General features: G+C 40.8%; 1 protein-coding gene across 4 annotated transcripts in view; it reads right to left on the bottom strand.

Moving 5' to 3' along the window:
* The window catches only part of PATJ (PATJ crumbs cell polarity complex component), a 372,856-nt gene that overhangs the window by 86,573 nt on the left and 269,369 nt on the right, over window positions 1–16,914 (bottom strand). For all 4 annotated transcript variants that reach the window (XM_040470436.1, XM_040470437.1, XM_040470438.1 and 1 more), the window contains exon 31: window positions 8,941–9,018. In XM_040470436.1, coding sequence (XP_040326370.1) covers window positions 8,941–9,018 — 78 coding nt within the window. The remainder of the gene's footprint in view (window positions 1–8,940; window positions 9,019–16,914) is intronic.

The raw sequence follows: 16,914 nt of genomic DNA, 5'->3' as shown, positions 1-16,914 counted from the left end.
CTGACTCCTGGTTTCAGCTCAGGTCATGATCTCACAGTTGGTGAATTCGAGCTCTGCACTGGGCCTGCACTAACAGTGCAGAGCCTGCTTGGAACTCTCTCCCTCTCTCTCTGCCCCTCCCCTGCTCACTGTCTCCGTCTCTCAGAATAAATAAATAAACTTAAAAAGTAGTTCTTAGCGTTGAGGAGTACTGCAGAAGAGCAGGTGAAGGGCCATGGAGCTCTTGCTGGTGTGAGTTCAGCTAATCCCGGTGGTCGGAGGAGGGAAGAGGGAGGAGGGACTGACTCAGGCAAAGGCTGTCCTTTTCTAGTGTATCCACAGGCTACAAGGTGGGAGTCCAAGGACCCAGATCAGCAATAGATGATTTGTGTTGGTTGTGTGTCTGACAGGCATGTTCTAAAAATCACTGAATTTGAATACTTTTGAATATGAGTACCTTTAGGCTGAGCAGCTCTCTCTACTTTGCTGTCTTATACCCAGCCCAGTTCATTCATCCTTCCCCACAAATGTGGGGAACCTTCCTCCTTGGTTCCTTTCCTCAGTAACAGCACCCAGCTGGCACCCAGCCAGTCAGCTTGCACTGATGCATGTTAGAGTCAGTCCTAGCCCTCCTCTTCCTCCAACAACTTTCATCATTGTTATTCTAACAACTTTTTAACTCTCTCCCTGCCTTCAGTTTTGGCTTTTTCTAAAGGATTCTTTTCAGGGCATTCAGAAGAATCTTTTCAAATGGCTACTCTCATCATCATCCCCAGTTAAAACCACTCCAAAGGCTTCCCTTGGTCCACAAGGCCTTCCACCATTCACCCCTGTCCACTTCTTGGCTTTCACCTCCCACCACTCCACCTGCACAGCCACAGCTCCGTCTCCAGTATTAGACCAGGGACGCAGACTCAGGTGTTTACAGGTATGGGGATATGGGAAGCAGGCTGGGGTGGGGAAATGGTGTTAAAGTAGGGACAGAAGGGGGGCCTGGGTGGCTCAGTCGGTTAAGCCTCCGACTCTTGGTTTCGGGCTCAGGTCACAATCTCACAAGGTCCCTGGGATCGAGCCCCTCGTCAGGCTGTGTGCTGACAGCATGGAGCCTGCTTGGGATTCTAGCTCCCTTTCTCTCTCTCTGCTCCTCCCCTGCTTGCTCTCTCTCAAAATATATAAATGAACTTAAAAAAAAAAAGTAGGGACAGAAATAAACTGCAACTGCATAATTGATTCATGGGGCAGCTTAGAAAGCTGGTCTGTTTTTAAGGGAAAAGAAAAACCAGGATTTTTATGTGAAAATCTGATTTATAAAAATTAGCTCAAACATCTTTTTAAAAAAAAATTTTTTTTTTTGAGAGAGAATGATTGGAGGAGGGGCAGAGAGAGAGGAGGACAGGATCTGAAGCGGGCTCTGCACTGACACCAGAGAACCCAGCTCAGTGCTCAAACTCGTGAACCATGAGTTGATGACCTGAGCCAAAGCTGGAAGTTTAACCGACTGAGCCACGCAGGCAACCCTAGCTCAAACGTCTTAAGAGCACATCATAGAGGTGAAATGAGATCTGGATCCAACTCTGAGAGCCAGTTTGTGACCTCTGCATCAGACTTAATGTGGTGTACATTATCTGAATTGTCAGACCTAATGTGGTGTACGTTATGTGAATTATTATGTGAATAAAAGAGGTCTTATGTATTTATTTATTAAAGGAACAGGGCACCCTGGGTTTCTTTTTTTAAACGCTTGCTTATTTATTTATTTATTTATTTATTTATTTATTTATTTATTTTGAGAGAGCGAGCAAGCAGGGGAGGTGCAGAGAGAGAGAGAGAGAGAGATCCCAAGAAACCGGCTCTAAGCAGTCAGCACAGAGTCGACTCGGGGCTCAAACTCACAAACCATGATGTCATGACCTGAGCTGCAACTGAGTCAGTTGTAACCAACTGAGCCACCCAGATGCTCCGAAAGAGGTCTTATTTATCTTTACATTTCCAGAGCTTGACACATCACAGGTTCTCCGGAAATATGCACTGAATAAAGAGAGTCCTAGCACACGTAGATTTTATATAGGCAGTATCTGGTGTTAACAACAGCTATATTACGGAGCCCTTCCTGCATGCCAAGCACTGTGTTGAGTGTTTCAGTCCTCACAACAGACAGGTGGACATCCTCCTCCATTTTTGGATGAAGACTGCAGATAGGACAAGTCACTTTTCCTAGTGAATAGCAGAGGCAAAATCTAAGTCTGTTCAGACTTCAGAGCCCACAATTTATATCTGATAGCTTTTTTCATCTGAAAAAGCAAGTACTATCAGGCCATTTGGATAGTATCTGTAACACTCAACACTGATTTTTCAATAGGTAGGTTTGAAAACTTTATATGGATCAAGCATATCTAGTAGAGAGTAAACAGTTCTCCTAAAATGTTGCTATTGCAGCTGGTGTGGACTCAAATGGTAAAATGCGCTGCCTGTTACAGTGTGAATTTCCATGTCACAGCTCATTTAGGTTAGTGATAGGTAATTCAGAAACAACTCATGTTTCCCCAGGCATCTTGCTACCCCATAAATTCCAAAATCTCCACAAAGAAGCCAGAGGTAGAATGCCACCTTGAGCTGACTGAAATGCTCTCATTTTTCTATTCTTGCCCAGAGGATCAGAAATATTTCACAATGAAAGACAACAGTAAAAACCATTGCAGACAGTTGGAAAAATCTAAACATTTTGAAAAATTTTGAAAAATCTAAGATGATATCAAGGCTGCTGTATCAGATCTGTGACGACAAGGATCATTTGACACAGAGACACATAGACTGTATTGTTGCTAAGCAGTTTCATAAATTGGGAAAGAACGCGGAGCACATCTGTTGGGGGCATTTCCTAGCAGGTTTATCGTGGGCTGCTGGCCAAGTCCTAGGAGGATGCTTGTTCTCAAGACCCAGATGGTGCAACAATTGCCATTTAAATAGCTCTAAACCTGCCTTCAGAGGAAAGTTTTAAAGAACACATACAGCAGGAGGTTTGCATACTGAGGGCAAGAAAGGTAAATTCTTTTACTGGCAACTTCCTGTGGAACTTGGTAAACACACATATTGCTGTGTATTAAGGTCTTTGCATAGACAAGAGTATAAGAACACATAGTCGTCGCCGCCTCTCATGGATGGCCACTGTTATAATGAACCTCCAGCGAGCCAGTCAGCATCGATTCTGGTCCCTGTCCAACCTAGTCACCACATCACAGCTACAGTTCAGAGTCACCTTCTAAAGCCCTGCATGGCCCCCCATTGCTTTCGGCGAAGAGATCACCTCATTAACACGGTCTGGCTCCAGTTTGGTTTCCGTCTCACCAGTTCTGGCAACCAAGGCCTTTCATACTCTCAACGTTGAAGTTTAAGATTTAGACAAAATTACAAAGTTCAGATCCCAATGTAACTTTCTTGCTGTCCCTTGACTTCAGTATTGTTCTACGTCTGTATCTCTCTCAAAGGTGGTAGTGCACAGTGGTTTACAGACTAGCTTCCAGCCTTACAGTGCATGGCCCTGGATCCAGGCTTCACTGGGTGATTATTTAATGTTTCCGTGCCTCAGTTTCCTCATCTCTTATATGGGGAAAATACTAGCACTAACCTCATAGGACTGTTAATGTAATTGGGCTTAGAATAATGTCTAGCACATAGGCTTTCAATAAATACTGTTATGATTACAATTTGTATTTTTCAGGTTGAAAAATTCAGTTTTCTAAGTTACACCTTGATGCTTTAACTTACAACAGTTACTCCTTATGTGGCTAGCCCTAAATGTTTTATTTTATTTTATTTTAATTTTTTAAATGTTTACTTTTGAGAGAGAGTGAGACAAGAGCATGTACGGGGGAGGGGCAGAGAGACAGGGAGACACAGAATCCAAAGCAGGCTCCAGGCTCTGAGCTGTCAGCACAGAGCCAGACGTGGAGCTTGAACTCATGAACTGCGAGATCATTTGAGTGGAAGTCGGACGTTCAACCGACTGACCTACCCGGGCGCCCCAAAATGTTTTAATCAGAATAACAGCAATGGGGCGCGCCTGGGTGGCTCAGTTGGTTGAGCATCCAACTTCGTCTCAGGTCACGATCTTACGGCTTGTGAGTTCGAGCCCCGTGATGGGCTCTGTGCTGACAGCTCAGAGCCTGGAGCCTGCTTTGGATTCTGTGTCTCCCTCTTTCTCTGCCCCTCCCTTACTCACCCTCTGTCTCGCTCTCAAAAAATAACTAAACATTGGGAGGGAGCCAAAACATAAGAGACTCTTAAAAACTGAGAACAAACTGAGGGTTGATGGGGGGGGGTGGCAGGGAGGGGAGGGTGGGTGAGGGATACTGAGGAGGGTACCTGTTGGGATGAGCACTGGGTGTTGTATGGAAACCAATCCGACAATAAATTTCATATTTAAAAAAATAAACATTAAAAAAATTAAAAATAAATAACAGCATCATCATTGACACCAAGTCACCGCTGCACAGAGATCCCAGCATACTCTGGCATGGTTCTGCATAGCACCTTATAGCTGGTACCTCCTCAATTCTCACAACTGTGGTTTCTTTCTCCCATTTTATAGATGCAGAAACTGAGGCACAGAAAGGTTAAGTGCCTAATGTTATATTGCTCATAAATGGTAGAATCAAGACTTGAATCCCAGTAGCCTAGTTCCAGTGTTTGTACTCTTGATAATTTAGTTATATGGCCTCAAAAGAGTATAATATATTAACACAGATATTCTCAACATGATAAAAAACATAGGTTGATATCCAAAAGATTAAAATAATCACTTTAGGGATTCATGACCCTCTATGTCCAATGCCAGGGGGTCAAGGAACCTTCAGGATGAGCCCTAGCTCTTCCAATTTTCAGTTCTGTGATCTTTCACTAAGCAGATTACAGTCTCATCTGTAAGTCTGGGGTAAATAATTCCTGCCCTACTTTTTTTTTTTTTTTTTTTACATAGGCTTATTTTGGGGATAAAATTGAATAAGACCACGAACAAACTAAATATCATTTTAGAAAAAAATTTAGATATTAAAAAATTAAGCAAATGAGATAATAGATGACACTTTGATTTGCAAATCACAAAGCTCTAGGCAGATAGCTTTTGAAAAGTTCCTTTCAAAGGGCTTAAAAAACAGTCTTAACAGGCTCTCACCTAGACTTCTGAAATAGATTCCAGACACTTTCCTGCCTCCAGTCTCTCACAAGTGGAATCTGTTTCACAAACCATCATCTGATCAGTTGTCTAAAAACAAGTTATTCTCCCTTTAAAAATATTTTAGAGAAAGCCAATACCTACTGAAGTTATTATAAACTCCTTGGCTGTAAGTCTGGGGACCACTGAGATATGGACCAAAGCCAACCATAACTGAACAGTGGAAACAGTACTGGAATGTGTTGACCCATGGCTTGGTCTTAGCTCTGAAAACAGGTAATCTTAAAGAAATAATTTAATAGCTCTCTGAAGTACAGTTTCTCATAGGTAGCACCTTGTGTCTACATGAATATAAGCAGCTACTGAGACACTGATTGAACACTGAGCACTAAGGATGAATAAATTCATCTATAATTCACAGCATACAGTTCCTTCAGTTCTGTGATTCTACTGTTCAAATTGTATCGGCCACCGTTGCTCTACAAAAACCCAACCCTTACTCACTATTCCATAATCCACACTGATTTAGCTGGTAAACTTTCTATTTACGCCAACCTCACCGTTCAACTGCATTCTCGTCTTCAGAGGTTTACCTTAAAGGTCACATTCTAAGAAACCTTCCCTAATCCCCGAATGAGATGGTTTTCCTTCCATTTTTGAACACGTGCAACATAGTGTTTTCTTGTTATTTAATCTACTTTTGCATGTAGGTTTTCTAGATGCAAATTCTTTTATCCTCACTGATTCTAGAGGGTCAACTGCTGAAGAGCAAGGCTTGTGTGTTTCTCCTGATCACTCCTGCAGGGGTCAGCATAGTGTCTGATGAGACATATGTGCTGCCTTAGGAAGCAAGCAACTTTTGGAGGGTTAGGGCTTACTGTTTCCCACTGTCTTGACATAAACAGGGGTGAGAAGAGTTAAGACCCATACAGATGATATGCTGTCCTCTGACCAGATGTCCTGGGCAATAATCCTAGGATGGTGTAGCAACCCAGAGGAGCTTGTATCAATCTTATAATAGAAATTGTCATGATGACTAGTGATGATTAATAGTTATTAATACTTTATAATAAGACTAAGTTGCACCATATGAAATTCTTACCTACAGAAACGGCTATTTCTTATGACCAAATCTAATATTTTGCTAATTTCTTATCTATTCTCCTTCCCCTACTCATTCCGAAAAGAGTCCACAAGAAAACAAGCATTTTTGTACATTTTATTCACTGTTGTATTTCTAGTGCCTGGAACATAGTGGCATTCAACAAATATTTGTTGACTTAAGGAATGAACTTGCTAAACACCAACTATTTGCCTTATATTCTATTACATGATTTATTCCTTATAGCCCTTTTGTTTCCTCATAATATCCTGATTACTACTCTCCTTCAGGTGAGAAAACTGGGGCTTGGTGAGGTCAAGTAACATGTCCAAGACCACATTCTTATTAACTAATGTTTTATGGTACGCCATCTATACTTATGCTATAAAAGTTGTTTAAATGTAGGCTATCTTTCCTCTCTGAACTAGACCATGCATAGATTCTATCGGAAACAGAATTATAAAATACTAAAAAGAGAGGAGGGAGGTGAGGAGGAGAGGGGAGGGAAAAAAGAAAGAGACAGCAGTCAGTGGATATGGGGAAGACTTCTATCTTGGTGAAATGCCGTATAAAAAATATTTAAAAATTACCCTTAGTCCTTTAAGTCCTCTGCCTGAGGGGGGGGGGGTCCCTTCAATTGTCTTGGCACTTGGAGCCCCATCACTGGCATTGCTTTCTTGGGAACAGCGAGTGGATAATGGATGGCTTTTGCCTATAGCATACAAGTGACCCTCATTGGACTAACAGACTTTTCTAGCAAGCAGATAAGAAAGTGTTTTCATCATTTTTACCATTTCCTCTGTGGATGAAGTTGGTGGCTTCTACTAACAAAACCCTGTTGCTTCACAATACTTTTCCTTAACCTATCTGTGGAGATACAGTGCCCCCCAAAACCAAGGTAACAGTATTTTTATTTGTATTTTTTTAAAGTTTATTTACTTATTTTGAGAGAGAGAGAGAGAGCATGCTCACACATGCACACATACATAGGAGGTGGAGGGACGGAGAGAGAGACAGAATCCCAAACAGGCTCCGCACTCTCAGCATGGAGCCCAATGCGGGGCTCGAACTCACAAACCTTGAGATCATAACCTGAGCCAAAACCAAGAGTTGGAAGCTTAACTGACTGGGCCACCCAGGTGCCCCAATAGTATTTTTAAATGAAGGAACTCTGAGTTCAAAATTTGTTGATGTTACTCATTCCCCTTCTGTACAAATATGCTGTTTATCTTTCATAAAGGAAACAGTGTAACCTTGAAACATCTTGCTCAAGAACAATGGTCATAATCCATTAGTCCTAGTGTTCTTGATGCCAGGGTCCTCGGGTCCCATTTACAACTGGCCCAGGAGTAGCCCACTGTCATTTCCACTTTTGCTGAAATGTCCTTTCCCTTCAGCCTGAATCAGTTTCTTTTCTAGGACACAGAATCTAAGACGGTCCCAACATATATTTTCTAAAAGTTGAAAGAAGATAAACGATTTCTCAAACTCCCTGAAGTAAAATGAACAACTCTGTGCTGCCATAAAATCAGGGTGACCCTCCTAAGTGATAATTCTTTGAGATTTGTAAGACATTTTGAAACAGAGAGAAAAAAGCCCACATTTCTTTCTAGAACTTGTAGTCTAACCTTGCAAGTACAAGGCTACAAACAAAAAGATGGATTATGAACGAGAGCATGGGAGTCAGACCAAACGGGGGCAAATCTCCAGGTCTACCGTATTCTAGTGAGTGGGCTCTTGCAAGTTAGTGAACATCATTAGCCCTCGGTCTGTTCGTGGGTAAAAGAAAGCTATAGCCACCTGCACCATAAGACTGAGGAAATGAATGTAGCATACAGTATAGAACCTAGGACCCAGTAAAAATTCAATAAATATGAAATAAAATATCAAGCATTAAAATATGTAAGGAGGGAGGGTTCTCTAAAACTGACTCTCTTCAGGGTGCCTGACTGGCTCAGTCAGAAGAGCACACGAATCTTGATATCGGGGTCGTGAGTTCAAGCCCTATGCTGGATATAGAGATTACTAAAAAAAAATTTTTTTAAATAAATAAATAATAATAATAATAAACAAACTTAAAAATAAAACTGACTTTCTTTCAACGTTTATTTATTTTTGGGACAGAGAGAGACAGAGCATGAGCGGGGGAGGGGCAGAGAGAGAGGGAGACACAGCATCGGAAACAGGCTCCAGGCTCCGAGCCATCAGCCCAGAGCCTGACGCGGGGCTCGAACTCACGGACCGCGAGATCGTGACCTGGCTGAAGTCGGACGCTTAACCAACTGCGCCACCCAGGCGCCCCAAAACTGACTTTCTTCTATTCTCCACCCCCTGGGCGAGTTTACCTATGATTTACTATGAATCAATGGAATACACTTAACATCTTTTTCTGTGCCTTTAGGACTAACTGAATATAGCTCTAGCCTGAAAGAAACCCAATATTAAACAGGATTAAAAGAGAAGTTGTTTCTTTAGTCCCAGACAGCATAATTCAAGTGTGAAGAAAACAGAATATGTTATTCTTTGGAATGGATGGGTCACTCCATACGGAAAAGCTTCCACTACCTCAGAGATCAAGAGTCCTAGAGAAACAAGCACAACACAAGTTGATCCTTTTCACAGTGGCACAAAATATAAATAACACATCTTGAAAAAGAACATCGGATGGAAAATCACCCAGGATTCTCACCAGTTTGGAGCTTTCATTTTCAGGCAATTGTTTCATGCCATCTTCCTCACTGCTAATAGGTTCAGTACCACTCTGATCCTATAGGACAGTAAGAACAAAATAATAAAGATGTTAATCTTCACTCACACTGCCCAGAACTATATACTCAATCACAGTTGGTTGTTTTATTATTGTAGATACTGTTTCCTCTCTAGAGGCCATTTCTACTTTCTTCCTTTCCTCTAGAATGCCACCCTCGATCCCCCAGGGATCTGTTCCTGCTGCTTACAGATATGCCTTAGAAAAAGCTGATCTCTATTTTTTGTTCCAAGGTTGGGCCTGATGGTCTTATTGTTAAATCCCACTCCTTTAGCCAATGACTTTGTCAGGAATAGGTATGTGATCCAATTCTGCTCAATGAGACACAAAGAGACTTCTGGAAAAGTTCTTCCTTGGTCTTAAAAGAAACATAAGAGGGAAGTCTGGGTGGCTCATTGGGGTTAAGCATACGACTTTGGCTCAGGTCATGATCTCACAGTTTGTGGGTTCGGGCCGCAGGTTGGGCTCTGTGCTATAGCGTGGAGCCTGGAGCCTGCTTCAAGTTCTGTGTCTCTCTCTCTGCCTCTCCCCTGCTCGCACGCTCTCTCTCTCAAAAATAAAACATTAAAAAATTTTAAATAAATAATAAAAGAAACAGAAGAAGTCTCTATATCTCCCAAATTAACAAGAAAGCGAGAAGCTCAAATTGCCATGGGCAACCATCCCACAACCACAAGGAAGCCAGCCTTGAAATGAAGCCGACACTGTGACAAAGCAAAGGTAGAGAGGGAAAGAGTGGACTCCAATGGCAGAAGTGAGCCACTGCGTCACCTGACCTGAAGTACAGCCTTACTCTTAGCAGCCTTCACAGGAGTGCCAATATATTTACTTCTTGTTTCAGCCAGTTAACTAATCTGTTCCCTTCAGCCCAAACTGTCCGAGATGCTTATCTTCTGAACAAGATTAAATTACCTGAGATAAGAGACTGTATTTATTTTGTTTATTTCTGAAACTCAAGTACCTATCACTGTGCCTGGTACCTGGAAAACACTGGACAAATCCTGGTTGAACCAATGAATGGAGCACTCGTTTACTTGATGATTATTTTCTGCAGAATTCTAAAAATATTGATTTAATATAAATGAGACATCCTGTAAGAATAAGCCCCATTAAAATTGCAAAACACATCCAGTATCTCCTCAATTGAATTATAACATATTAAATGTTATACTTAATGAACCAGAGGTTACTTTCTGAGGGTACATAGGGGAGAATAAGGATGATAAATGGAGTATCTATACTTACATTATTTGGATTTTTATATTAGAACACTACTTTCTTGGGATTACTACAAATTTTGTTGGATCGTTTGTAGGGAAAATAGTTTTTAAAGCAAAGATATAGCATTCTTTCATATATCAAATGGACAATAGAAAGAGAACATTAAGTATTGATTATGATGTAGAGAAAGAGTAATTTTTACATGCCATTGAAAGAATATAGAATATTCTTTTCAGAAAAAAAACATACAAAATATACAGATATATAGAGATATGCATACAGGAAAATATTTGTAGGCATATTGGACAAATTATTTAAATTGCTTACTTCTAGGGTATAAGATTAAAGATTGGGGAATTTTTACATTAGTTATTTCTATACTGTTAGATTATAGAAGAATTGGCACATATTATCGTAAGCTTAAAAAATAAAGGAGAGCTTTGAGAACTATCTAAAAGAAAAAAATCTAAGAAAGCAGCATGATGTTAAATTGGTTGGATCTGGGTTCAAATCGCAACTTTGCCATTTAGAATTCTGACTTTCAGCAAAGTTTTTTCTAAGCCTGAGTACTTGTTTTTATTTTATTTCATTTTTTTATTTTTTGAGAGAGAGAGAGGGTAGAAGTGAGACAGGGGCAGAGAAAGAGAGAGAGAGAGAGAGAGAGAGAGAGAGAGAGAGAGAGAGAGAAGTGGGGCTCACCCAAAGCAGGGCTCATACTCACCTGAACTGGGGATTGATTGAGCTCACCTGATATGGGACTCGAACTCATGAACCATGAGATTATGACCTGAGCTGGGTCAGATACTTAAAGACTAAGCCACCCAGGCACCCTGGTTTTTATTATTTTATTTTTTTAAATGTGGGACCAAAGAGTTCTTTTATTTACCTATTTATTTAGTTTAGTTATTTATTTTGAGAGAGAGATAGGAGCAGGGCAGAGGCAGAAAGGAGAGATAGAATCCTAAGCAGGCTCTGTGCATGGAGCTTGATTTCAGGAACCGTGAGATCATGACTTGAGTTGAAACCAAGAGTTGGGTGCTCAACCAACTGAGCCACCCAGGCGCCCTTGAGTATATGTTTTTTTAAACAGATTTAAACATTTAAATAGATAAAAGTACCAGATTAAAATACTACCCCATCAGGTTGCCTTGAAAATTAATACATTAACAAGCAAAATATCTATTAGCATAACAGTGAGTGCAGTTTATTTTTGTTTCCAGCTTTTTCTTGACACAGATTCGTTATCAACCATGTTTCGTGTAGTCTTCGTAACAACCCTATATGGATATGTACCAAGGTTATTCCCATTCATGGATGGGGAAATGATGTATTTTAAGTTAGCTTGCTAATGAATGCCTAACTACTGAGAGGTGAACCCAAGATTCAAAGCTAGGGAAGACTGATATCAAAGGTCCTGCTATTATTAACTATGCTCTAGGCCTTAAGTAAACGATGCTCTTGTTTCTCTGTATTCCTTGTCAGTGTTTTATTTATTTATTAAAAAAAAATTTTTTTAACATTTATTTATTTTTGAGAGACAGAGAGACAGAGCAGGAGCAGGGGAGGGGCAGAGAGAGGGGGAGACACAGAATATGAAGCAGGCTCCAGGCTCTGAGCCATCAGCACAGAGCCCAATGTGGGACTTGAACTCACCAACCATGAGATCGTGACCTGAGCCGAAGTCGGACGCTTAAACACCTGAGCCACCCAGGAGCCCCCCTTGTCAGTGTTTTTAAAAAAACTTTTAAGTTTACTTATTTATTTTGAAAGAGAGAGAGCGAGCAGCAGAGGGGCATAGAGAGGGAGACACAGAATCCGAAGCAGGCTTCAGGCTCTGAGCTGTTAGCATAGAACCCAATGCAGAGCTCGAACTCATGAACCATGAGATCATGACCTGAGCAGAAACCAAGAGTTGGACGCTAATCAAGTGAGCCATCCAGGTGCCCCAGCACCGAGTGTTGATCACTAATCTTATGGAAAATAGGATTCACAATCTTAAAAAAATAAATCATTGTTATTAGACCATTAATTTTTCAACAGTGTTTTAGCATTTGTTAACCAGAAAATTTCATTTGGTAGAATATACTCTTCTCAGTGAATTTTGGGTAACCAAGAAACCACTATGTAAAATAAACATGCCCAAGTTAAGAAACAAAGCTTTAGAATATAGAGATTTTCAGTTTGTTTGTTTGTTTTTTTTGAGACAGTGAGAGACAGAGCATGAGCAGGGGAAGGGCATAGAGAGAGGGAGACACAGAATCAATCAGAAGCAGGCTCCAGGCTCTGAGCTGTCAGCACAGAGCCCGATGCAGGGCTAGAACCCATGGACCACGAGATCATGACCTGAGCCAAAGTCGGATGCTCAACCGACTGAGCCACCCAGGCGCCCCGAGATTTTTAGCATTTTAAACAGTAAGTTCTAGAGACAGAAAAATTCAGAAGAAATTAATTAGACTTTCAAAAACTAGTACTTAATCTATGGAAAACCGTTAATGCCCCAAATACTTCGTGTTTGCAACCCCAGCATACTAAATTCTAGAACAAAACACATAGGTGGCTCTTCTAGTAACTCTGCAAACAGCCACCTCCTCTGATCCCAAATGAAAGGAGGTTGTCATCAGAATGGTGGTCAGCTGATGCCATTCTTTTATTTATGCATGTATCTTCTTGGGGAAAGCAACTAATGTTTAAATAAGTCAGAGGCATCTTACATTTCTTGGCAATATGAGTATAGAAGTGGGATTTTCTTGGTCTTTATCAAATGAATACTAAAGTTGGGGAGAAATCATTGTTTGATGCTTCAACTTTGAAAATGTAAGAAAACATGGGCAAGGAAGTCTCAGTTGCAAATGGTCTACACATCCTTTAAGATTTGGGGGTGCCTGGGTGGCTCAGTCAGTTGGGTGTTCAAGTCTTGATTTCAGCTCAGACTACAATCCCAGGGTCATGTGACTAAGCCCCATGTTGGGCTCCATGCTGAGTGTGGAGCGTGCTTGGGATATTCTCTCTCTCTCTCTCTCTCTCTCTCTCTCTCTCTCTGCCAACCCCGCCTCCCTGCTCGTGTGCACACACTTGCACACACTCTCTCTCTTGCATGCTCTAAAAAAAGATTTGAATAAAAACAAAAAAGAAGGGGCGCCTGGGTGGCGCAGTCGGTTAAGCGTCCAACTTCAGCCAGGTCACGATCTCGCGGTCTGTGAGTTCGAGCCCCGCGTCGGGCTCTGGGCTGATGGCTCAGAGCCTGGAGCCTGTTTCAGATTCTGTGTCTCCCTCTCTCTCTGCCCCTCCCCCGTTCATGCTCTGTCTCTCTCTGTCCCAAAAATAAATAAACGTTGAAAAAAAAAATTAAAAAAAAAAAAAAAGAATACCCTTTACATCTACACGTACAGAATTATCACACAGAGCCATGTCTCAAATGTCACTTATTCCATAAATCCTTTCTTCTTCTTATCTGGAAGACAGCTCTTTTTCTTCTAACCTCACTTAACATTTTTCCTGAATTTCCTATGTCACTTAATTTGTATCCTAATTACATATATATGGAATTGATCTTCCTGATGAGACTGAAACATTCTTGAACCTAACATCTGTGCCTTGTTCATTTCCTTTGAGCCTTCTTTTTATTCAACCTAGGTCTGTCTCATTTCAAAGTCAATGCTCTTTTTAACTCTACCATGAACCCCTTCTAAAGCTTTTCCTCTGTTTTTAGTTACTGGTTTAGCTTGAGATGGTTCTATAGAGGAGGATTTGAAATAAAAATCTAGATGGAGAGGAGTCAGGTAAAAAAAGGAAGTTGGAATTGAGAGAGGTTAACAATAAAGCATGTACTTTCCTAGGAAGAGTTCATGTTTATAGAAGAGTTTTCATCCTTCAATGAGGCACAGAACAAAACAATATAGGTTCTGTTCTGAAAACAGAATGGTTCACATATGTGTTAGGCAACCTTTAAAATACCCCGCTGACCAGGAGCTTAGAAATGAGGAATCAGTCAGAGATGGGAAGAGGAAAATAGGTCAGCAAGCATGACTTCCAAAGTCCAATTGTATCACAGTGGTTTGAAGACCATCTGGCTGGTGGATGGTGGCCCAGTGACACCCAAGATGATTCAGCTAATTTGGATAACGGGTGTTCCCTTCCTTCCTTTCTTGCTGATCCTCAAACCACCTGTCCAAAGTTGTCTGGGCAGCCAAGGCTGCTCAAAGAGAATGACCTTTTCCCATGAAGATCACAGGTAGTAGATTCTGTGGTGAATTATGTTTTAAAGATGAATGAAAAGAGGGGCGCCTGGGTGGCCCAGTCGGTTGAGTGTCCAACTTCGGCTCAGGTCATGATCTCACGGTTTGTGGGTTCAAGCCCCGCATTGGGCTCTGTGCTGACAGCTCAGAACCTGGAGCCTGCTTTGGATTCTGTGTCTCCTCTCTCTGCCCCTCCTCCACTTGTGCTCCATCTCTCTCTCTCAAAAACAATTTTTTAAAAAAGATGAATGAAAAGAAAAAGTAAGGCTCATGATTGTATGTTTGCCACAGATTTTACCTAAATAAATAAATAGGCTGATGAGAAATGCTGTTCAATTCTCAGACGTTCCTTCCAAACCTTCAGGAAGTTCTAAACTCCCTAAACTCCTTCCCTGGGGTCCTCCAAAATCTACATAAAGTGGTGATAGTTTTTATTTTTATACTACTTAATTTTTTTCATACCCACCACTATAGTTTTCCCCAACCAGATAATGACATTATGAGAGAAGGAATTTATGTTTTTATTTGAGAGGTTATCAATAAATTAGTTAAGGATGTTACTGTAGATTGGAAAAACTGCGCTTTTTCCAATTTAATTTAATTGGAAATTTAATTCCAATTTAATTTTTTAGTTAAAAATTTTTTAAATTAAATGCATTTATTTATTTATTTTTAAATTTACATCCAAGTTAGTTAGCATATAGTGCAGTAATGATTTCAGGAATATATCCAGTAATTCATCCCCTATGTATAACACCCAGCGCTCATCCCAATAAGCGTCTTCCTTAATGTCCCTTGCCCATTTAGCCCTTCCAGCAACCCTCAGTTTATTCTCTATATTTAAGAATCCCTTTTGTTTGTCCCCTTCCCTGTTTTTATATTATTTTTGCTTCCCTTTCCTTATGTTCATTTGTTTTATACCTTAAATTCCACATGAGTAAAGTCATATATTTGTCAGAAAAACCACACTTCTGATTTAAAAAAAAATTTTAATGTTTTTATCTTATTTTTGAGAGAGAGAGACGGAAAGACAGAGAGTTGGGGAGGGGCAGAGAGAAAGGGAGACAGAATCTGAAACAGGCTCCAGGCTCTGAGCTGTCAGTGCAGAGCCTTATGTGGGGCTTGAACTCACGGACTGTGAGATCATGACCTGAGTGGAAGTCGGATGCCTAACCGACTGAGCCATCCAGACGCCCCAAAACCACACTTCTGATTCGTTAAATGCTCCATAGTGTTGTTCCCTTACTTCTTCATTTACCATGACAAAACAGTTTATTAATATATAAAAATAAAGCTATTTTCATTATTATTATTATTTTTTTAATGTTTATTTTTTTTGAGAGAGAAGCAGAGTGTGAGCAGGGGTAGGCAGAAAAGAGGGAGACATAGAATCTGAAGCAGGCTCCAGACTCTGAACTGTCAGCGCAAAGCCCGACGTGGGGCTTGAACTCATGAACCATGAGATCATAACCTGAGCTGAAGCTGGATGTTTAACTGAGTCATGTAGGTGCTCCCTTTTAAGATTTTACTAAGCAAATTAAAAAGACAAAACAGCAACTATACCTCCTTTAAACAATTGAAAGTTTTTTAAAAATAAAGCTTATATTGGTTTAAATTTTATCATGCCCACATTTCCCAAACTCAATGCTCTCTTCCAAAAAAACCACAGGATGATTTATTTGTCTCATTGCCAGCCTAAATTCACAAATATTTCTTTCTGCAAAGTCATGTTGACTAGATGTGACAAATTGAATTTCTTTCTTCTACCCCCATCGTAAGCATATTTTCTAGGCTACTCAGAATTCCAGTAAGGTAGTCCACAATTAAAGATAAAATAGGAATTATGCTAATAGCACTCCCTGGGTAATCAACCTGTCCATTCTTTATGAGGCCTGCCTCATCTCACTTAGTATTCAAAAAAGCACAACTTCTGAGAAAGAAAAAAATTAAAGCTGTTGCTTCTATAAAGATATTCTAAAAGATTCAGCCTGCCTTGTCGAGGACTGTAATATCTTACAACCCAAGTATACTTGAGCCTTGAGCACCTCTTCCAAGACCACAACAGTGACTTCCTAATTGGGTTTCCCTCTCTGAGATATCCTTGACATGCTATTAGACTAACCTACCTGAAGTAGAGCCCTGATCGGACTATTTCATTGTTCAAAATGCCTTCAACAGCTCTGAGTACCTAATACATGAAAATCAAACCTTCTGAGATTTATTTTTTTTTTAAGTTTATTTATTTTTTTGAGAGGGGGTGGGGAGAGACAGAGTGCAAGTGGGGGGAGGGGCAGAGAGAGGGAGACACAGAACTCAAAGCAGTCTCCAGGCTCTGAGCTGTCAGCACAGAGCCTGACACGGGGCTTGAACGCACGAACTGCGGGATCATGACCTGAGCTGAAGTTGGACGCTTAACCCACTGAGCAACCCAGGTGCCCCC

The sequence above is a fragment of the Herpailurus yagouaroundi genome, unplaced genomic scaffold, assembly GCF_014898765.1.
Source record: "Herpailurus yagouaroundi ecotype Mexico unplaced genomic scaffold, PumYag 77, whole genome shotgun sequence".
Lineage (NCBI taxonomy): Eukaryota > Metazoa > Chordata > Mammalia > Carnivora > Felidae > Herpailurus > Herpailurus yagouaroundi.
Note: the sequence above shows the minus strand (reverse complement) of the source record. Positions and strands in the feature narration are given on the sequence as shown.